This window comes from Anopheles stephensi, chromosome 2 (assembly GCF_013141755.1).
Source record: "Anopheles stephensi strain Indian chromosome 2, UCI_ANSTEP_V1.0, whole genome shotgun sequence".
Taxonomy (NCBI): domain Eukaryota; kingdom Metazoa; phylum Arthropoda; class Insecta; order Diptera; family Culicidae; genus Anopheles; species Anopheles stephensi.
Window position 1 is genome coordinate 83,712,718 of NC_050202.1, and position 21,454 is coordinate 83,734,171.

At 51.7% G+C, this 21,454-nt stretch overlaps 5 protein-coding genes across 6 annotated transcripts; 3 read left to right on the forward strand and 2 right to left on the reverse strand.

The window, feature by feature from the left end:
• Positions 1-14: 14 nt before the first annotated feature.
• LOC118505329 lies at positions 15-1,220 on the forward strand. The gene has a single exon (XM_036040975.1). It carries the CDS (start codon positions 247-249, stop codon positions 850-852), a length of 606 nt encoding a protein of 201 aa, XP_035896868.1. The 5' UTR covers positions 15-246; the 3' UTR covers positions 853-1,220.
• LOC118505325 (MAPK/MAK/MRK overlapping kinase-like) lies at positions 1,158-4,071 on the forward strand. Of its 2 annotated transcripts, none has more exons than XM_036040969.1 (6): positions 1,158-1,299; positions 1,370-1,574; positions 2,712-2,928; positions 3,002-3,456; positions 3,536-3,650; positions 3,718-4,071. In XM_036040969.1, exons 1-6 carry the CDS (start codon positions 1,278-1,280, stop codon positions 3,934-3,936), a joined length of 1,233 nt encoding a protein of 410 aa, XP_035896862.1. In that variant the 5' UTR covers positions 1,158-1,277; the 3' UTR covers positions 3,937-4,071. The 2 variants fall into 2 exon arrangements, with proteins under 2 accessions (XP_035896862.1, XP_035896863.1); XM_036040970.1 differs by having other exon boundaries at positions 3,536-3,644; positions 3,718-3,959.
• LOC118505323 lies at positions 3,922-8,231 on the reverse strand. Its single transcript, XM_036040966.1, has 3 exons — positions 7,873-8,231; positions 4,494-7,767; positions 3,922-4,338 (listed from the first exon to the last, which is right to left on the reverse strand). The coding sequence occupies exons 1-3, from the start codon at positions 7,967-7,969 to the stop codon at positions 4,251-4,253; spliced, it is 3,459 nt and encodes a 1,152-aa protein (XP_035896859.1). The 5' UTR covers positions 7,970-8,231; the 3' UTR covers positions 3,922-4,250.
• On the forward strand, positions 7,563-9,572 carry LOC118505328 (nuclear receptor-binding factor 2-like). Its single transcript, XM_036040974.1, has 2 exons — positions 7,563-8,449; positions 8,511-9,572. Exons 1-2 carry the CDS (start codon positions 8,426-8,428, stop codon positions 9,258-9,260), a joined length of 774 nt encoding a protein of 257 aa, XP_035896867.1. The 5' UTR covers positions 7,563-8,425; the 3' UTR covers positions 9,261-9,572.
• Positions 9,573-9,885: 313 nt separating this feature from the next.
• Positions 9,886-19,218, reverse strand: LOC118505324 (delta-1-pyrroline-5-carboxylate synthase). The gene is made up of 6 exons (XM_036040967.1): positions 18,787-19,218; positions 11,717-12,707; positions 11,409-11,650; positions 10,854-11,337; positions 10,511-10,792; positions 9,886-10,439 (listed from the first exon to the last, which is right to left on the reverse strand). Exons 1-6 carry the CDS (start codon positions 18,904-18,906, stop codon positions 10,180-10,182), a joined length of 2,379 nt encoding a protein of 792 aa, XP_035896860.1. The 5' UTR covers positions 18,907-19,218; the 3' UTR covers positions 9,886-10,179.
• Positions 19,219-21,454: the final 2,236 nt, after the last annotated feature.

Here is a 21,454-nt window from a genome sequence, read left to right on the forward strand (position 1 = left end):
GCGAGCGAGAGAGCACGAAGCAAACGTGCCCAAACGTCAAACAAATTCAAAGTGTTTCCAAAAATATGAACCGCTTTCGCGTCCTGGCTCGTTTACCTGCGTACACGATCTGTACCCGTGCTGTGCGTAGCCACATTTAATTGGTTTGTGTTTTCTGAGATTTTTACCCGTTTGATTACGATCACGCTTGCTTTTGTGGCAAGCGGCTTACCCAAGTATCGCGTTCGCACTACCCGCTAAATCAGCATGCATAAAGTCACAACGCCAACGAGAAGCTCGGTTTTTCGAAAAGAACCACCCGTCCAGAAGGACTACGACGGTATGTCGTTGTCGTCGTCGTCGTCGGATGAGGATGGGTACCTGTCGCCGTTCAATGGATCAGACGATGGAAGCGGCGTGATGGAGGGCAGTTTGCTGGACGAGATGCCCCCATTCTCGGCCTGTTCGATGTCCCCATCGGCACGATCACTGTCACCGATCGAGCAGGAACCGTTTGATTCACCGTTCTCGACACCGAAATCCGGACGAAGCTATTCGGGCTGCAGCACACCGATGTACGGGACGCCACCGTTGGCGGCACAACAGCACCATCTTGCAGCGAACAGTGGTGGTGGCCAACCAGCCGAAGGGTATGTAACGCTGGACGAAATACATGCCCGGATCGGATTGACCCCACCGGATGGGAATGTAAGCCGAACCCGACTCAACCTGGAAACCATCTTCGAGGGTGTGTTCCTGGAAACGCCACCAAAGAAAGAGTTCCAGCCAAAGGGAAATCTGTTCCGCCGTTCGATACGGAACCGGGCGTTGCTGTGTGAGCGGGCCGGCGATCAGAAGGAAAACATGACATGAGAAGATTGTTTGTACCACCGCGACGGTTAAGAGTTTTTTTTATAGTGTAATGTTTTGTTTAAATAATTTTGATCCCGTATTGAAACGATTGCAATATGATAATTGCACTGGCGAGGGTTGAGCTTCTTCTGTGTGTGTGTGCATGTAGGCTAAGCGTTAGTTAAAAGGATCGGATCGGAAGAATACCACCATGTGGGGTTCAGTTTTCATTCCAAACCGTAGTTGTACACCCGTGAAAATACTTTAAAATAAGCTGCGAAACGTCGTGCCTTTTTTCGAGCGAATCGGAACGCGAACCAATAAATATCGCACAATCCAAGTACGCATCGATCGATGTGTAGCAATACTACCTAGCACTTCCATCGAAAGCATCGCGTTAGTCGCGTTTTATTAAGATTAAGAAAACAGGCCTGGTCGATGGCAGGATGAGCGGTATCAGCATTACAGGTAGGGCGCGACGGTTGGCTTATCGGATCGGACACCAATTAAGTGATTGAAATCTTCCGCCCTGTTTCAGGATACGACATCATCGAACAGATCGGCAGCGGTGCCTATTCGGAAGTGTATCACGTGCGCTGTCGGCGATCGGGCAAATCCTATGCGGCCAAACATCTGATCGATGCGTGCTCGGACTTGAATTGCGATGTGGCCTTTCCCGAAATTCAGCTCATGAAATGTGTGCCCAGCCATCCGAACATTATGCACATTTTCGATTACGTATTGTAAGTGTAAGGACGTTGGGGGATTCCGCAAGCATCCAGGGATCGTAAACGGTTACTTCTCAAACTTACATATCCGGCGCTACAACCGCTTCTCGGTCTTGGCCTGCTGCAACAATCCTTGATACCGCTCACGGTCCACAGGACGCATCAACGCTATCACTCCATCTCAGTTTAGGCCTATCGCGCCTCCTCTGTCCGTGTTGATGGCCTAAAAAGACTTTATGGGTCTGGGTCGTCCGGTGTCATTCTCACGGCATGATCAGTCCACCAAAGCCTGGCCAATCAAATTCGCTACATGATGGTGAGAACATCGTACAGCTCCTAGAGCACGTCCTTCCACACTTTCACGGGGCCAAACATCCTGCCGAGCATCTTCCTCTCGAATGCGGCCAATAGCGTTTTCATCACTTTTGGAGAGCGTCCTTGTTTCAGAGGTGTACTGTGAGTACTGTGGGCTTTAAATGTTCCGTACAGTTCCAGCTTTGTGGAGAAGCTTTCTCAGGCTGCAGTATGACCGGTTGACAGCCAGCACCCATGCCCGTAACTCAACATCTATGTTGTTGTCGTTGCTGAATTTTATTCCCCAGATAGGTTTTGTTACCCTAGCGTAAATCAGTGTTTGTTAGTAGGGCCTTTGGCAGTGCCACCATCATTTTGGGTTTCGCCTCGTAAATCTCCATCCCGAGGATTACTACCGCTCGCTTGATCCTTTGGTAAGCTAATGCTACATAAGAGAGCCTCAAACCAATGATGTCTATGCCATCAGCGTATGTCAGGATCTGGATTGACCTAGAGACGATGGCCCCCGAAGCTTACACCTCCGAGTCACGGATGGCTCTCTCTAGCGCCCGATTGAAAAGAAGACAAGCAAACTGATCTCCCTGACGGGGACCAAGATGCCACGGTGGTAGCAAGAGGGCCCTGAGAGTTTTCCATCCACCAGGACTGGCCAGGATTCCCCAAGAGCTCATTGCGTCATTTACCCTGGCCATGCTGTTATATGCGGCTTTAAAATCAATGAAGAGATGGTAGGAGTGCAGCAGCTGCTCCGCCATCTTCTCCAAGATTTGCCGCATCATAGTCCTATTTCGGACATCCTCTCTGATAGTTTGCCAACGATCTCTTCCAACTTACCAGTGAGAAATGCAGTCTAACGCTAATAATGGACCTGATGGACATGAGCCTGTACGAGTACATGCAGACCCGGTCGCGGCCATTTTCGGAGGCCCGTGTCCGAAAGATGCTGTACCAGATCGTGCTGGGGCTGGAACATTTGCATCAAAACGACATATTCCACCGGGATGTGAAGCCGGAGAATATATTGGTAAAATTTTGCGATGGAATCGTAGGCAGAGTAAGTGTGCGCCACTCGCTAGCTCGGGTCACGCCGGGGATTGTAATGAAGAGCTTGGTTGTTTCTTTTGTAGCGTGAAATTCTACAGCTGGCAGACTTTGGAAGTGCGGCACGCATCACGAACCGTCCACCGTTTGCGATCTACATAGCGACCCGCTGGTATCGGGCACCGGAATGCATGCTATCGTTGGGACATTATGGGCCCAAGATGGACGTTTGGGCCGTGGGATGCTGTTTCTACGAAATGCTCACCCTGAAGCCACTGTTTCAAGGTGAAAATGAGCTCGAAATGTTGGACGCGATACATACGCTGCTCGGCTCCCCGTCCGGCCAGGTGCTCGAGCGCTTCAAACCATTGAACGTGAACAATTTAAAGTTTCCGAGCCGGCGAGGAATAGAGCTGCGGCTTCATCTTCCGCTGTTGAACGCGATCGGAATCGATTTGATGAAGCGGATGTTGGTGTACTGTCCGGATCGGCGTATCAGCGCAAAGAATCTGGTCAAGCACGTTTACTTTGAGGATATGTTGTAAGTTGCAGGATTCGGCCCACACCTGTTCGGGTGGGTTTTAACTGTACGGAGGGATTTATTTTGGAAAATTTTGTAGGAAACGAAAAAAGCTATCGAAATTTTCATTGAGCCATCAGAGCATCCAGTATGTTGGGAATGAGCCGAGCACCGGCCACGCCAGGCAGCCGTCCCAGGCAAAAAGCAATGTAAAGGTAGAACCGGTGCAAAGCAAACCAACACTCTCGACCCGTGCATTTACACCCTTTTCTCTTTCCACAGCACCAAAAGATACCGGGATCGTCGGTTTCGAGCGTCGCCAGCTACCAGACGAACAACACCTTCCACATCCTTTCGGTCGAGGAGCAAAAGAGGATAAACAAGAAGAAGGAGCGCATGTGGAACATGAACCCGGCCAGCATGGAAAAGCAAAAGCACACGTTCAGAACGGCCCGCAAGCAGATGAAGCTGGTCGATGGCAAGTGGTCTGTTTGGTCGTAAACACTTTTTATTTGATACACGTTTTGTTTTGTCACATTTACAGCTATTTACAAAAAAAAGTTGCTATCGTTTTGTGCTTTGAGGCTTCTTTCCTTGTTTTTTCCCTACGCATATAAACGCTAAATGACTCGCGGATGACTCATGACTTTCAAATCAGGTACATTCGGGTTCATCGTGATTCCCTCTCTCTCTCTCGCGCGCTTCCGTTTCCGGGTTCTGTGAGCTTTCTTCACTATCGATTTGTTCTGCTTCCGGTGGTTGTAAGTACACTTTTGTGCGGCTATCGATCACCGTCGCGCTCGCTCCCGCTCTCGTTAGGATTCGTCCGTCATCATCAGCTGCTCCAGATCGTCCCGGTTGTAGAGCTTGATCTTCAGGAATCCTGGGTTCAGCTCGGTGTATCTGGAGGAATGTTAGATTAGCATAAGTACGGTTCATGTTGGGTTTGTCTGGAGACTGACACGAAGGCTTATTTAGCTCTTGATGAAAACTAAAGCTCACAAGATTGACCAGATGACACGGTAGACCTCGAATGGCATCAATTACCGCTTACTCACCTGATGTTCTTCGTTCGAAGCATTGCTTTGCAGCGCTGCTTGATGATCGGTTTACCATCGGCCGAATGCAACCCACGGCCCGTGATGATGTACAGCGTCTTGAAGCGCTGCTGCGAGTTGAGCAGCTTCGAGGCATGCTCGGCGAGGAACAGCTCCAAGCACCGCAACGCTTCCTGCGAGTGGAGATAGTGCAGATCCAGCACGGCGTCATTGTTAAGCTTCAGCTTGTGCACCTCCATGATGCAGTTCGAGGCGCGGCTATTGTACATGTCGATCTTGGTCCGATGCAGGCGCGCAATCTGCGAGTAGTAGTCGGCCAGCCCGGGCACATTGCGCTGGATCGCTTGGCGCGATCTTTCGTGACATTCGTTCTTCAGGTCGAGATGATGTTGGGCCAGATTGCGACATTCCTCCGCCTTGATGAGATGGAAGTTGATCGCCTCCTCGCCGGACAGGCTCGATCCGGTCGGGGACGGCGACACGAAGGTGGGCGAGCTGAAGAGATCGAGCAGCTTTTGCTTCTCGTGTTCGGCCCGCTGCTTGAGCAGCTCCTCCTTCTCGAGCATCTGCTGCCGGACGGTGTCGGGGATGGAGGCGTTCAGCACCTGCACCGTCTCGTCGAAGCGATTGTTGTGTGCGGCCAGTATCTGCACCAAATCGTCCCCGTTCACGTGCGGAAACATTTGCTTCAGCTTCTGCTGTGACATTTGCTGGGCCAGATCGGGCGGGCCCGCCTTCTGCCAGGTGGCGTTCGTTTCCTTCTGGTAGGCGGCGAGCGCTTCCTCCATCTCCATGATGTCCTTGAGGTTGGGCACGCCGGACGGATTGGGCGGTTTGAACATGGCGGGATACTTTTCCTCCGTCTGCATCAACTGCGCCATACGGGCGTCCTCCCGTAAGCTGTGCAGCTTCTCCTCCTCGGTGTAGCTGTAGAGCGAGTCGAGGAACAGCAGGTACAACTGTTCCGCCATTTCCGTGGCCATAAATACGCGCGTACGGTCGGCCTGTAGGTCGTCCAGCTCGAGCGATTTGGGACAGTGCTTTTCCTTGAAGATGGTGTGCAGCTGCTGCACCAGCTCGGTCCCAAGCTGCAGCTCCACCACCTCGCTGTCCGTTGCCTTCTCGGTGGCTTCCAAATCGAGCATCTCGCCGGGCGGCGATTCATCGGATGCGGTGACGATCTTTCTGGCGAGACGCAGCTTTCGAATCGGTTCGGAAAAGTGTTCATTCCCAACCACGCACCGGGCCTCAATTTCTCGCTTGATTGCCTGTGCCGTTTCACGCTGTCCCTGGCCACGGCGGTTCGTATCCCGCGGTGACTGATATCCGGATGAGCCGGTAGACACGAAGCTGCTGGCTTGTGGGCCCTGGTCTGTTTCGGCGCTCACCTTAAGCAAAGTGGTGGCAGTAGTCGGGGGAGCAACAGGCTTTGCTATCTGCTCGTTGCAGTTACAGTCCAGCAAGTTCCACTTGAACGTGGTGTCAGTTAGGGCATCAACCGTCGTGCTTTCAACGGTTTCCGCTCCCACGTTACGCTGCGGCTGTTGCGACGCGTCGAAGGAGTTTTCAAAGTTTTCCAACTTTTGTTCCTCGAGCAGTATGTTCGCAACCCAATCGCCATCGCCGCTGCACTTTTCGAACAGATCCCACAGATAGGATTCCGGCACCTTCGGGTAGAGGTTACAGATCTCCGAAAAGCTCGTATTCTCGTTCGGACAGCCGCGTTTGTGCTTCACCAGCGCAATTCGTTTGCTGTCTGTTTTTTTCGACTGCTTTTCCTTGCTCGCTGGTGGGGGAGGCTTTTGCGAGGCGGGCTCTGGAAACTTCGTCGGCAGCTTGGTCGGTTCCTTGACGCTCGACAGCAGAAACGCGGCAATCGGTTCGTGGTGCGGATTTGTCGTTCGCTGTGGTTGCGCTTCCAGTGCCAGCACGTCCAGCGTTGAAGCTTGTTTCTTTTGCTTTTGTTCGGACGCCGTTTTGCCCCAGAACTGATTGCTTTCCGTGTCGTACGGTTTCCAGTTGGTGTCCGACTTACGCCAATCGTCGGTAAAATCCCAGGAAAAATCATCTTCGTCAAACGTATTGCACTGTCCGCCCGTTGCGCCGAGATCGGTTTCGTCGTCGGTCGGTTGTTTCTGGTGCCGGGAGCTGGCCCCTTTGACCGGTGTGCCGATTTTCTGCAGGTCGCGTGGCGGTTTGGGTGGCGGTATAGCCGACAGGTCGGTCAATCGGCCGTTGGGCAGCTGTTTCGGATTGTCTTTCGTTGCTTTCGTCATTTCGGTCCATGGTTCGGCCCACTTTGTTGGGGCCAGCGATACGGCGGCGTTTGCCGACGGTTCCGCCGGAACTAGCGGTTTCGTTTCGCCCCGGATCACACAATCGCTCGGCAGGATGGGATAGTGGCGCATCTTGACTGGAATGTAAAGGGCATGCTCGAGCTTACACAACCGATACAGCTCCTGCACATTCGTGAGCTTCTCGAAGTTTTGCAACATGCTCCTAATCTTCGGTTCGGGCACACCGTGCGTGTTTCTTATAGCGAGACTGCGGCTATTGTTTCGCCAGTGTGTCGTCGGTTCGAGCACCTCGAGAAAGTAGCCGTGGTCGGCAGCGATCTGCACGTACGGGTACATCTCCCACAGCCGAATGTTGGTATTGTCTATGACGATTGGGCTCCAACCGTCACGTGCCTTCGAGAGCACGTTTTGCTGATTAAAGCGGTGGGCAGCATCGAGCGCATCGGGCTGAAATTTGTACACGCCGTTCACCATGAAGTAGTCGTCGGCGCTAAAAATGTGATTACGATAATCGCCTCCCGAGGTGCGGTCGATAAGCGTTCGCGATAGGTACGATTTGCCGCTGCCCGGTGCTCCACGCATCAGCACCATAACGCGATAACCTTGGGCCACCATGTCGAGGATGTTTTGAAAGTTGGCCGGCTGCTCGGTGGGCTTATGCTTTCCGGCGCTGCGTGGCCGCTGTCCGGTGGTGCTGTTGCTGGGGGCTGGTGGGGGCTGCTGAAACTGCACCGGGAAGCTTCCTTTTTGCAGCAGCGAAGCGAAGCTGGTGGAAGTCATTTCTGCTGCGGTGTCGGTCTTGGCAGCGTTTACCAGCTTACGGGTGGCACCCGTCGAACGATCCGGTCCGGCAACGGAATCGCTGGCACTGGCGGTGTGAAAGGCTTGGCTAGGCAGTTTGTCGGCAGTGCTGCTCAGCTCCGGAAAGGAAGCTATCTGTTCCTCGTCCTTTAGCAGTGCCTCCACACAGGCATTTACTGCGAGGCAAAAGAGAAAGGATAGTTACCACACACATTCACACACACACGGACACACACGCGCAATCCGTCCAACCCGGACGTTGTTGCAGCCGTGCTACTTACAATCGTCATATCGCTCGATCGTCGCAATAATTCGCTGCTGTTCGATATGGTCACCAAACATTTCGGTCAGGTGCGCTAAAATTTCGTCCCTACTCATTCTGGAGCGATGATTTCGTGGGTGTCCTTCTAGGGGTATGTATCTCGGATACGGCTGGTCCTGTATGGTTTGCGCGCGGTTCTGCGTTCGTATCACCTTGGGCGTCCCGTCTCTTTGCTACGCTGCTGTACGGTCAACCGATTGCTCTTCATACCATTGCACCAATGCACCGATGCACGATCAAACTTTCTCACACAATAAATTACATAAAAAAAAAGGGAAACGCGCCGTTTTGCGTACCGTTCAGTTGTAGAAACGTCGTCAAAACAAACACGTAAATAGAACAATGTGGCGAAATAAAAGTGACAGCTGGCATCGAAGCGAGCCGTCTGGCAACACTGCCGGCCGTCGGGCGAATCAGCTGTTTTGTTCGCTTCACAACAAAGCAACCTTCTGGTGGTAGTAGTGGTGGTGGTGAAAGTTTGTGTACATTGTTTACGGTTGTGCTGCGCATCGATGGAAAATTCACACCTAAATAGGGTACGGTGCACTTAATTGGGCGAGATTTCAATTTGCTTTGCTAACGCAACACCTTCCGCAGGCTCACATGTACGGCCGGAGGGCGGAAAATTGTGCAAAAAACCGACGATTCGACGACGCCATCGAATGCCACCGGAAGGCCGTGTCGCACTTTAGCGAAGCGCTGAAGCTGCAAACGAATGCCATCGTGCAGGAATCGCTACAGCTGCAGCGCAAGTACCACCTGAAGCAGGTGGACTGGTTGCTGGTGAAGAAGCAACAGTACGACCGGTACCTGCGGGCGCTCGATTACCAGCGCCGCAAGAATCCCGAGTTTCTGGCCCAACAGATCGAAAAGATGGACAAGTACAACGAGCTGCAGGTGGCGATCTACCACAATCTCGACGATACGGATGGTTTGCTGGAAGCGTTAGGCAGAAACATTGCCACCACCACCACCAACAACAACAACAGCCCGGCGCTGGGTGTGGCTAATGCCAGCGGCCCCGGAACGAAAACCGTACACGATCTGATCGCGCTCAATCACTCGCTACACATCCTAATCCAGCGCATGTCACAGAACGTGGACGAGTACGCGACGGAAAATGAGGAGCTGCGGGAAAAGTTGCGCTACTACGAGCGGGAAAAGGAAGCGGGCAGTTCCGATGGTGCCAAGGGACTCGATGCGGAATCGTCGCCAAACACGGGCAAAGGTGGTGGACAGAGCAGCGGCACGGAGAAGCATACGCCAGGGCTGATGCACGACAACCTTTCCACACTGGCACCGCTCGAAATGCCCGTGTTTGATTTGTCCGATTTTGATAATCACTAGTAGCGAAGCGGTGGCTTCGAGCTTGCTCTCGTACCTTTGTACCTTCCTGGATCGGCGTGATGGGACAGTGTTGCAGGATGTGATAACACTACTTACGTATTTACTTTAAAACTACAAACACACAGATAGCTGGTGGGTGGGTGGGTGACCCGGAACAGGCGAAGGAGGTCACCGGGGAGTTGTAAATATTTTGTACAGAATGCCCTGTTTCCCCGACGCTATACTGCTTTGCTGTGTGCTTGTGGCGTGTTACTTGGCTAGGTCGATGTGTAACTATCGCTAATAAAGATTTATTGCAGACGGATAGATTGTGAACTGGATGCCGAGAGTTTAGAACGGAACTGTTCGGCAAGGCTGTGGTGCGCTGACGTTACGCCTTACAAATTTTCCTAGCGTGATCCGTAATGGTCCCGGTTTCCGTGGAAAATGGCACGGATAATGAAATGAATCGTAACATCAACCACCGAACCGTTTCGGCCCGAACTGCTGCGGCACATAATTTATTGCACGCTCATTAGGCACGGCCGAAATTAATTTAATTTTTAAACACTTTAGCGCACAGCGGCCTCCTGTCGGCTGAACCGGCCGAAAGGAAGAGAATGGACAGAAACAGAACGCGAAAGAATTAAACTATCGTTATTTACAGGCGGCTTTTATTTCACTGTTCAACCCAAACGCTGCCCACTGCCCACCCATGCGAATTACGCACCCGTTCCCTTAGGCCCGCTAGTATGATGGTGCGGTGGTACGGATAATTGATCGACACTATTCGATTTTACTCCGTAATGCACACGGGCACATCAAACGCTGCTGGCAGTTGTAAATGTTGGCCAGTGCAATTCGGCTGAAGAAAACTTTGCAAATGGGATCACGTTTGCCAAGGATTGAAACAACCGGGCGATGGACGTCCCGTCCGGTGTTATTCGGTCGGTAGCGACTGATGTACCCAGGCACGGGAACCGTCGGTAAATTCCGCAGCCGTATGATCAACGCCACTAAGGATCCATTTCGTCGTCAGCAGACCCTCGACACCGACCGGTCCGCGGGCGTGTATCCTGGCAGTGGAAATACCGACCTCCGCCCCGAGTCCAAACCGGAATCCGTCCGCAAACCGGCTGCTAGCGTTGTGGAACACACAAGCACTGTCCACGTTGCTCTGGAAGTAGTGGGCCGACGCAGCTACAAAGGGAAGAGAAGTGGATTAGCAAATGGTGATCCGCATGCGCGCCGCGAGAGGTATTCCAACGTACGATTTTCCGTGACGATAACATCCGTGTGACCGCTTCCATACGTGTGGACGTGATCGATAGCTTCCTCGAGATTTTTCACCACCTCGATGCTACACTCCAACGCACCGTACTCGAACTTGAGCGACTTGGCCTGGGGTGGACCGAACGTCAGCTGTTGGTTTAGCTTCGGGCCGGAATTGATTTTGACACCTTCGCGCTTCAGCATATTGCACACGTCGGTGAAGAAGGCAGTGTTCTGCAGCAGGTCCTCGTGGATGAGCAGCGTTTCCATTGCGTTACAGGCTGCAAAGAGTTCGTTAGGAGGGGATCGACGCTAACTTTCCTCCCACTTCCATCAACTTACCCGCCGGATAGTCACACTTGGAGTCGCGTATGATCTTCAGCGCCTTGTCCAGATCGGCCTCCCGATCGACGTACACGTGGCAGATACCTTCCGCGTGTCCCATCACCGGGATGTGCTGGGCCTTCTCCTGGATGCTGCGCACCAGCTCGCTCGATCCGCGCGGTATGATCAGATCGATGTGTTCGTCCATCGAAAGCAGATCGCTAATCTCTTCGCGCGTCGATACGAGCGAGATCGCGTTGGACGCTCCCGTAGGGGCGAGCGATTCCTTGACCAGCTCCATCAGCGCCCGGTTGCTGTGTGCCGCTTCCTTGCCGCCCTTGAGCAGCAAACCATTGCCGGAGGCCATCGCAAGCGCGGCTACCTGTGGCAGAGAGTCTGGGCGGGATTCGAATATGACCAGCAGCACACCGATCGGCACGGTGACTTGCTTCAGCTCGAGTCCATCGGCTAGCTTGGTGCGTTTCACTATACGGCCCACGTTCTGGGGAGTTAGGTGGAAGCAAAAAACATCATTGTAAACGCTCTGTTGGGCAGCAATTGAACGGGGCTTACCTTGTGACTGTCGTCTGCGATCTGTTTCAGTCCTTTGGCCAAACTTTCCAGCTTGGAGGGTGTCAGCGAGAGACGCGACAGCAGCGGCTTCGCCAGACCGGACTTCTTAGCCTCCTCGAGGTCTTTCGCGTTTGCTTCCAGGATTTGAGATTGGCGCGATACGAGCAGATCGGCCAGTGTGTTGACCGCCTGCGCACGTTCGTTTGCGGTGAGATTCTGAAGAATACGGCTGCCATTGCGGGCTAGGGAAGAGCATTGCGTTTAAATCATTCTACCAAGCGATCCGAAGTCGTCGCACGTGGCCTTACCATTTTCGGCGATCTGCTCAACGGGAGTCACCTTCTCGGTGGTGGATTCCGTAAAGAACGTGCCCACCTTGCGCCCGGTCAGTATACTTTTGATCGCCTTATCCTGCGTACCGTTGCAGATCACGACGCTAACGCCCCGATCGAGGGCCCAGGTCGCCGCCATCACCTTGGAGTTCATGCCACCGGTACCGACCTTCGACTTTTCGCCAAACTTGATCAGATTCTTATCGCCGGCACAGTACGTGTGCATCAGCCGCGCACCATCCTCCCAGGGCGGTTTGTTGTAGATGCCGTCCACGTCCGACATGAGGATCAACAGATCGGCATGAATTTCGGCCGCGAGCAGTGCGGCCAAACTGTCGTTATCCTTGATGCGTATGCCACGCTTCTTGCCCGTGGCCGACACCTCCTGATCGACGATAAACATTGGCGGCACGACGGCATCGTTCGTGTTGATGATCGGCACAATGTTGAGACTGATCAGCTCCGACAGGGTGCTGAACAGATTCTTCCTCGTCTCCTCGTTGTAGAAATCGGGCTCGGTCACCAGCACCTGTGCGATCTTGATGCCGTACTGGGCGAACATTGCGTCGTACAGTGACATCAGACCGGACTGGCCGACGGCAGCGGCTGCCCGCGGTTCCAGCAGTGTGCCGGCGTCTTGGCGCGTGTGGTCCGTGGGGGACAGTGTTTCACGCATCGATAGCGACATGAGCAGCTCCTGGGTAAGCTTCTGTTTGCCGAACGCTACGGCACCGCTCGTTACCATAATGCACTCGCGGCCCTCCACGTGATATTCGGCCACCTGTTCCACGATCGAAGCTAGCCGACCCAGCGCTAGGCCATGCTCGTCCTCGCGCGTAATGACGGCACTGCCCAGCTTCACCACCAGCCGTCTGGCGTACTTGAGCTGGCTGCGCTCGTCGAATGTGGCCTGCTTCCGTTCATGGAGACCGTGCAAGGTACGGTTGACATTTTTCGCTTTATTGGCCTGGAGGTGGGGAAAATAGAAAAATTGAGGGAAAAGAACGGTCACTTGCTACGCTTTCTACTCGGTATGTACGGCCAGACGTACGTTATAAAATTTTAAACCAATTCCACCAAAGGCCGAGACAAAACAAACACCGAAGTAGGTGTTTAACATGGCTTTGATTGCATTTACATGAATGTAGCACCGTGCGATGGAGGCAAATTGGCCTCCGGCACGTGGTGGACAACAAACACAAAAAAGGGGAGGCTTTCCCTAATGCCCGGTTTTAGTATTCCGCATACGTGTCGCCAACCTCACAAAAAAGGGTGCGCTTTCGCCCGCTGTAATAACGCGAACACGCGGGCCAATATCATATCGGAAAACGATCGAAACTTTTTTCATCAAACGGCTGGCAGATCGCGTTGAGATTCCTCGAGTGAGCGCCAAAACAAAAAAAAACGGGCGAAAACTTTTTCCATTCCAGGCTAGCAAGGGGGCACGTTTCAAGCCCAGGCGTACTTGCAAATTCCTGTGCCCGCGGAAGTTCGGGTCCCGGGATCTTTTGCGCCGTCCTTCGCGTTTTTAAGGTCTGGCACTCATCTCCCCTTTTGGGTCGGTTTTTTTTTTGTTTTCGCGTCACACCGCTGCGGGCGCTATTAGCATCCATTTTTGATGTTTCTTCTTCTTATTGGTCGGTGGGCGAAGGTCCGGGAAAAGAAGCCGGACGCCTTTGCTCGGGTGGGCAAAGCATTTCGGTATCATTATTTGTAGCATGCGACCACTGCTTTATCCCAAAATGGATCCTTTTTCGCTCATTAATGTCGTGGAGGAACAGAATCCAAGATTCTATGTGTCGGGTTGGGAAGTTTCGTTTTGGTGGACCCCGGTTTGAAATTCATTTCGGGACGTCTTGAACTAAAAATGGATTCGCAAGGAGATGAAGGGGGTGGAAGAGCGAGACCCGATTTGCGTTGAGAAAATGTATTTAGCTTCATTAGCAAACAGCGAAATACGTTAATCCATCTCTTTAAAAACGGTCCGTCCGGATTAACGGAGATCTCAAGCACTGCGGCTGATGAAAATAACTCGTCCTTCAAGGGGAGAATCGTACTAGACATTTTTCCTACCAAGGGACATTGCCCATCCAGACACTACTCTATGAAAGGGACCATGTCGTCCAAGGTAGACTCGTCTATCGAGAGACGTCATAATCGGTGGGTCCCTCATCGTTTGAAGGGCCTTGTTGTGTAAGGCGCCTTATCTACCAGTAGACCATGTCGTTCAACGAACCTCATCTAACAAGGGCATTTGTCGCGCGTCAACCAACACCCTTCGCTGACGAGACGAATATGGCGTTCAAAGTGGCCTTGTCCTTTATTTGTGAATTATGTCAACAAAAGGGCATCGTCTCCCCGAGGGCATCGTAGTTGATGGGGCCGATGTCATTCTACGACCCAAGACTTCTATAAAGTGAGTTCGTACTCAAAGGGACCTCGTCATAGTTGAAGCTTCGTCTACCAAGAGACCTCGTAATCGAAGACGCAAAGATCGCCCAAGACAACTGGACTCGGTTAGAGAAATCTAAATCATATAAATCGGCTAAAAACGTACAAAAGACCTCATCTCAAGGGTTTCATCGCCCAAGACAACTCGTCTGGCTCCTAAGGCTCCTAATCGAGGGTACCTTTTTTATGAAGAGACGCCGCGTTCTAAGTTCTTGCCACAACGTCTAAGAGATCTCTCTCAACTGACGAGAGCCTGGTGCCTCGAGGGGGCCTTATCTGTCAAGAATCATCTCCTGAAATGGACCTGCGATATCTTGTCCAGGGAAACCTCATCGTACACAGTGGTCTTGCTAAAGAAATCTAGTTTTGAACATCCTTAAGGGAAAGAGAGCTTAAGCTAAGCAGCTTATAAGCACTTGAAAAAAAAAAAAACTAGCAGAAGTACTTCTTGGCACGTAGTGCAAAAGCTCCTCAGGCCCGTCCCACACAAAGACAATCAGGTCGCAAAGTTAATTAACACTCCCCGATTCACGGACCGTTCGATCCTGGCCAACAAAGCTCGGCAAGGACCGTTTTAAAGCTTTGCACACGGGTTGCTCGGTTCGCTGGCTTACGCCTCGCTGCTGTCTGTAGCGCAATTTTGTGCAGCAATTGTGGCGGAAATTATTTTTCATTATTATTTGACTTTCCATTCCACGCTGTACGTAGCCATGGGTTTTGTTGTTCGTTTCGGTTGTATTTTCTCGAATTGTTCAGCTTTGTCAGCTCATTGGCGGCCGTTGGGGTATGTTTCGATGTGCATTATAATTACTTTGATTCGTTTCGTATTGTCACTGTGCCCCGCTGTAACGCTAGGGCTCGGATAGACAGAGAGAGAGACCCGCTTCGGTTCGGTTCGTTCGAATGCGTACACCACGCTGCTGGTGTGCCTTCGACACAATGTGTCGAGCCGGGTTTGCTGGAGTAATTGAAATTTTATTTGATTTCCACCCGGATTCTAGCGAGGGAGGCGGAATTGCAACGGGCCAATGCAGCTCGACCTCGTGCGTTCGCCGTGCTGTAGGGGGCAAAAAAAAATGCAACACACAACTCAGCTTTGCAATAAATTATAATTATGCCAAATTGTTTGCTAGCCGGTACCGGGACGAGCGGAGCGGAGCGTTATTAAAATTTTACGATTGTTTTAACGCACTCGCTCGCTCGCTCGCTGTTGCTTTATGTGCGATGCATTTCCTCCACCACCGAGGCCAGTTATTACGATCGCTTAATAGCAGCATTGAAATCCACTGTAAATAAGAGGAAATGCTTTCGCAAGCCAATCACTGTTGACAGCAGTGTCAGCAGCGAAAGTTTTTTAACGTTAAATTGTAAACAGTACCATAAATTGCCCGATGCTTTGTGTTTGTGGTTTCAGCATCAACGCTGAAGCAAACGGTGCGAGAGGTTAATGAAAAACTATCGCTTTGACGTCCATTGCAGAGCTGGGATGTAAAACAATTCCCTGAAATACTGGTACATAAACTAGGATCAATTGTTTAGCCCTGTAACTCCCTCGCGGGAAGCTTTATCACAAACCATCCCACCAAGACACCGGTTTCATCTAATCTGTGTCATGCTTCGCCGGGTAAAACCTGCATGCAAAGGTATCGGATGCTGTGGTTTATAATATTGTCGTACGGCACACTGGTGGGCATAAGTGTAAACATACGAAAGCTTTAAATATATCTATGTAAATTGATGTTATTTTGCACTATGGAGATCTGCATTATCGGTCTTCCCTAGGCTGGATCTGGGATCAAATTCCATCCAGACGACCTTCCCGTACGCAGGACTGACTATCCAGCTACGGGTAAAATCAAGTCACTTCTTCTTCCCTGGCACTACAACCTGGAGAGGTCTCGGCCTGTCGTTTTTGGCTTTCTGTGACTTAATTTTACCCGTAGTAAAGTAAAAGCCTTACGTACGGGGAGGCGGTCTGGATGGGATTTGAACCCCAGCCCTGCCATGGGAAGACTGTCGGCTCGGCCACCGGACCGCCCCGCGAAATGAATAGACCAGAATTAAAGGCTTGTTCTTCTTTATTGGCCTAACGAGGCCTCTTAAGGTCATGCCTGCCATTTCTGGCTTACTGGACTTATTGATACCGGATGGTTGGATAGTCACTTCCCTCACTATGGGGGAACGACTCAAATGGGATTTGAGCTCCAGTCCTGCCATGTGAAGACTGATACCGCTGTCACCTTGGCCATCGGATGCTTTAGATGCTTGGGCCTTCAAGATTGAAAATAGTTCCTGTTCAGTACCATACCCATACCAGTTTCGCTGTTGCTTAACAGGGGTTTGATCATTGAGTTGAACTTTTTAATCGCTCAGCGGAATCTTTCAAATAAGCGGTCTATTTTGGAACACATCTAATTTACCTTAATTTTACGCGTTAAACACGTTCAAATATTAATTAAGGAGTGTAGTGCTGTGAACAAGCGATCCAATGGTATTATTCTATGTTACAGTTTGACTGAGTTGGACCAAACATTCAAGGGCAGAAAATCAGAAACAGCTGAGTGCAAAAGTTCCATTATAGCGTTGCAAATCTCTCCTGACTGTATGCACGATTCCTCTGGGTGATTCAAACTTTGAATTAAGTGAAATAACATCTTGTATTACTGGTCACTTTAAAGAAGATTCATTGGCCGATTTTAAGTCCCATAAGTAGACGAATAAGCTAATAAGTGTGTGGATCACCATTTTACCTCATCCTGAGGCCATAAAGCTTAGACCAAAATAATTCAAGGCAAGATGTAGCAAATAAACGGCTTGTTTAAAACAATTGCACCCTTACACTTACGTCCACCACTGTGTTGTCGTACAAGATAAAACCACATCACTCCGCTGCCTTATAGATCACATCACAGGTGTCAGGTAGAAGGTGAGGGGAGGGGAGGGGGTGGGGGTAGTGGGTGGAAATCCTTTCAAGTGCCGTGGCAGTTCACATCAAAAGAAGCGTCTGCCACCGGCCCACGATATCACGATTAGAAAGTTACGAAATTAGATTGTCCCAGGAGAAGGGGCGGGCGTACGGCTAATCTCGGGGTTCCTGGCATGTCACTCAGGCAGGCAATCACCGTGCGGAAGAGGGAAGTGTTCTGGGCCGTGTGGAACGTGACTGGAAAGTGTTTGTGTTCCGATACACCCGAGTCCAAACATGCGTGCCCTTGCCCGTTACTTTATTCCACAGCAACCGACAGCCGATTTCTGATTATGAATCCGTCCGCCTTGGATTGGATGGGTCGGGTGTGTGTGTGTGTTTTGTCCCGATAGCGGTTGTTTTGCAGTCGGTCTTTCAAAACACAAAAACTTCCAACTTCCCGGCGCTCACGCCCTTCTCGAGTTCCAAGGTACAGCTCGGTGCGCGTGCTGTTCGGTCCGAGCGAATCTTGCGGGCGTCTCGCGATGATGCTGGCGCGATAAGATCAATCAATCGCTGTTGTTGTTCGAATGTAATTTCAAATCAAATAAATTTCCACACCAATCGCGCCCCGATCAGCAATTGTGTGCAGCCGAGGGACGGGGATCGGGCCCAGGGAGGACACGAGTGCGCAAACAGGAAGAAAGCAAACAGCTGCTGCTGCACAACACGGGAGTTGGAGTTGGGTCTCGAAGGAGAAGTAGAGGGAGGGGAAGGCAGACTTTGGCTTTTGCTGGAGGATGGCCGTGTGCAAACATAGGCCTCCGGTTCAAAGTTCCAAAGTTCCGCCCAAGTTGGGGCCATTCGGTGAGGGTAATTAAATTTAGCAAGCATCAACAGCGCTGCAACAATCGTGCAGTCCAAACAAAGCGTGCCCTCCGGTCTGGCGCCACCAGGTGGAACGTCCTCCGGGGGGAGGGGTGTGTTTTGATAATTTGCAGGTGATTATTTCTCCGCATCATTCGGTGCCACCAATAATCCGATTCCGGTCGGGCACGCTTTTTGCTAGCTAATTAGGGGAAGCCGGCAGCCGGATAATATCAATCAGCAGCGCGGCACCGAGCAGCGGTCACGGGCGTGTGAGATTTATTGTCGCGTCACGCGGCAGATTAGGGGAGACATTGCAGAGCGAGACTTATTATTCGGCAGCAACCGGACAATGGAATTGATCCTGATCCGCGGACTCGATTTGATAATTGATGCGCTTGGCAGGGAGCAACATTTGCCCTGACTTTGCCCGATTTAGTTTGGACAAGGTCTACAATGTCAACGGTTCGTACCAGGCAGACTCTCTCCAGTACTACAGTACTGATTGAATATTCAGGCCAAGCACAGCTCCAAACATTGTGTTCGCTTGGCTCACCGAGGGGTTATCACGCCTAGACGCAAGGGTTGTGATTATAATGGGGTGGGGAGTACTGGAGCTCGTACTCCAGAGCTTGACTCTCGCGTGCTTGATTCCAAGGAAAACAAGTCACGTTATTGTTGGCGGACGCTTGGCCTGTGACGCACACCGGTGACGAAGGTAAAACAATCCTTGGGGATTGTTTGGACTCTGGCCCGAGTCCTAGATGTTGTCTAGCGATTTCTTACGTTACCGGAATCGGGTCCTTCCGAACGGGACACTTACCTGCTGCATAAGATACGCACTGACGTTCGGACTGCCGACGATGGAAAAGTAGCGCTTCGGTAGCTGCTGTCCAGAGCGTAGCATCCTTCCGGTCTGATTGAGCGCCCACAGGTAATTCATCGCTCTGTAAGGGTCGTTCGCTTGGGGGTGTTAAAAAAAGATGGTGGACACAGCGGAAGCTCGTTGCAGGTCACAGTTTACAGTTCCTTTTTTTTTTGTTTGTTTCACTTTGCAGTACACCGGTTCGGATTTGAAGACACACACGGGCTCACAGCATTTTCACAGCTAACGCGACACGGCAAAGTTGCGGAGTTTGTATGGCACCGGAATTGGACGGAAACGGTGTCCGGGTACGACTGTGCTGGGAGCTGTCCGGCGTGCGTGTCTATCCGATCGATTCGACACGGCTCAACTGATCGCTAGCCGGTCCGAATGGTGAAGAGGAAAGTTTTTTCTTTCGTGCCGTTTCGTTCCTTGCCCGGTTCGTTTCGTTCGCTCGTTCGTGCTCACCCGGGACACTCGCACCGTGATAAGAGATCGCTGTCCTGCTCTCCGGTACGTGTTTTTCCGCTCCGGCCGAGCGTGCACGGCTAGAACCTTACTGGGGCATCCGTAGCTCATCCTTATCAGCAGCGGTAGCACGGTTTTGGCCTGTTCAGCTGATGTTTGAAATCTTTCCTTTTACGCGTACGTTTGCTGCCTCCTCTTCTAGCTCCTCCGGCGATCCGTTCGGTCGTAGATCGTGGTGTTGTGATTTGCCACAGTCAAATACAACTCTACAGAAGCGCCCGTGTTAAAACCCGTCACCGCAGGCCTTGCCGGACTTTGCACCTGTACGCATCAGGTCGGTGGCTGCACCACGGGCAGGTACAGCAAGCACAGCATTCCGAGTAGGTCCACGGGTGACGCACGCAGTGACGCATGCCGGGCGCTTATCAGCTATCGTCGGGATGCGTCCGGGCGTCTGTCAGTACGGGATGCGTCAGATGCGGCAAATGCGTAGCCCGGCTAGGGATGATGCCTTCCTCAACAATGGTGGCCGCCGGTTGTGACAATGTGTCAATGCGATACCCGGCTCGAGGTATCGAGTCACGTGATGCGGTAATGATTATGGTGCGCAGTGCAATCTTTGGGGGAGGGCGTTGATAACCCGGCCCAGCGGCCCGGGACTGATTATTACGCCGAGAGAGAGAGAGAGAGAGGTGGCCACCACTATCAGTGCTTGATTGAAACATAATTTAATGCCTCGCACACGCGCGTGTGTACTACCGAAAGTCGATGAGGACCGGGAGAAAGTGCTAGAAAATGGGAGGGGTGGGTGGCGGTCCTTGGGGGCTAAGCGAGGATTATGGTGGTGGGTGTATTATTAATTGTTGTTTTTCAGGCCAGTCCCTTTCGTTTTTTTTTCTCGGATGGCACGGATCCGGATTCGGTGCCTGCCCGTGCCACAGGGCTGGAAAACTTTCCGAGAACGGCTAAGCCACCCGAGACCGGACCGGCTCGCACTCGCAAACTTGATACTGTGGTGTCGGTTTGGCTTTTGTTTTGCCGCTCGGGTTGGTGTGAAAAGCTAGCCTAAGCGACCGGATTGCTGGGCCGAGACTTCCATCGAAACTGGATCAAATTACGGCGAAAACAGTGTCGGGATGAATAGATTTTTCTTTCTCGTTTTTGGTTGAGATGATAAACAAACCGCAAAGCTAGCTGGGATGGGATGAGATAGCGAGAACAGTGTTAAAGGGACCAAGGAGGAGGCAGTCCGAGTGCTCAATCAGCATTGGAATGATTGAAGCTTTCTTGCCCTCTAAACACAAGGTCCTCTACCGATATCCGTGGTATAGATTGAATTGTTTTTCCCCAACTCTCTTACCTTCTTTCCTTGAGCTTTCCGCAATTTCCCTGTGACTTTTAGCAGATGTGGATGAAAACAACTCCTCCCGGATCGAAGGAGGCTCAGCGTTCAGAGGTTGTGGTTTGGTGCCCAGCCAAGTGGCAAAACATTTCACCTTCCGATGCGCTGAAAAGTTTCTCGGACACAAACAGACCAGGGAACCGGCCGATGATTATCGATTCGCCGGAAGCCTTTGAACTGTTCGAAGAGACCCCGTATTGCTGTTGCTTCGATGAAAAACTCAATCCGTCCGTATCTTTATGCGAAGTGAATGCAAACAGCGCGACGGTCGCGGTCGTCGTCGTCGTCGGGTTGAATGGTTCATATTTCCCCCCCACCCCCTCACCCCCCCACCGGTCAGCGGGTTGATGGTAATCAAATCAATCGCCTCTCAAAAAGTTTATCATCTGACCCATCCCGGTGGAAGTTTTACATCTCTGCAACACTGATTCAAAAGGGAAAGTTTGCTGCCGTGTGGAAAATGGCCACGTGTTTCAAGCGGTTCAAAGCATCGTTTCGATTCGCAATCGGACCAAGATCTTTCTGTTCCGAAGTAATTGGGAATGGATTCGCTGGCGAAAGTTTCCTTCCCCCATGGTCATGGCCGTTCGATGTTTTCATTCAAGGTGTGCACTCGTTGGAAAATGGGCAGAAAATGTAACGTTTTTTTTACCGACTTTCCACAGCCACACCCTTTCTGTTGGCGATCGCCCTTTAGGTAGAGCTGGGAACACAGCTCGGTGGGTGACTACCGGTCGCCCGAACGGGGCCCGGCCT

Excerpts from the sequence above, each read along its gene's own strand:
- LOC118505329 (XM_036040975.1), top strand. The coding sequence starts at position 247 with ATGCATAAAGTCACAACGCCAACGAGAAGCTCGGTTTTTCGAAAAGAA.
- LOC118505323 (XM_036040966.1), bottom strand. The coding sequence starts at position 7,969 with ATGAGTAGGGACGAAATTTTAGCGCACCTGACCGAAATGTTTGGTGAC. Across the intron at positions 7,768-7,872 it reads GATCGAGCGATATGACGATT|TAAATGCCTGTGTGGAGGCA; the intron begins GTAAGTAGCACG and ends TTTGCCTCGCAG. Across the intron at positions 4,339-4,493 it reads CTTCGAACGAAGAACATCAG|ATACACCGAGCTGAACCCAG; the intron begins GTGAGTAAGCGG and ends ACATTCCTCCAG.
- LOC118505325 (XM_036040969.1), top strand. The coding sequence starts at position 1,278 with ATGAGCGGTATCAGCATTACAG. Across the intron at positions 1,575-2,711 it reads CACATTTTCGATTACGTATT|TGAGAAATGCAGTCTAACGC; the intron begins GTAAGTGTAAGG and ends CCAACTTACCAG. Across the intron at positions 2,929-3,001 it reads GCGATGGAATCGTAGGCAGA|CGTGAAATTCTACAGCTGGC; the intron begins GTAAGTGTGCGC and ends TTTCTTTTGTAG.
- LOC118505324 (XM_036040967.1), bottom strand. The coding sequence starts at position 18,906 with ATGAATTACCTGTGGGCGCTCAATCAGACCGGAAGGATGCTACGCTCT. Across the intron at positions 11,651-11,716 it reads TGAGCAGATCGCCGAAAATG|CCCGCAATGGCAGCCGTATT; the intron begins GTAAGGCCACGT and ends GCTCTTCCCTAG. Across the intron at positions 11,338-11,408 it reads TCGCAGACGACAGTCACAAG|AACGTGGGCCGTATAGTGAA; the intron begins GTAAGCCCCGTT and ends CTAACTCCCCAG.
- LOC118505328 (XM_036040974.1), top strand. The coding sequence starts at position 8,426 with ATGGAAAATTCACACCTAAATAGG. Across the intron at positions 8,450-8,510 it reads AAAATTCACACCTAAATAGG|GCTCACATGTACGGCCGGAG; the intron begins GTACGGTGCACT and ends CACCTTCCGCAG.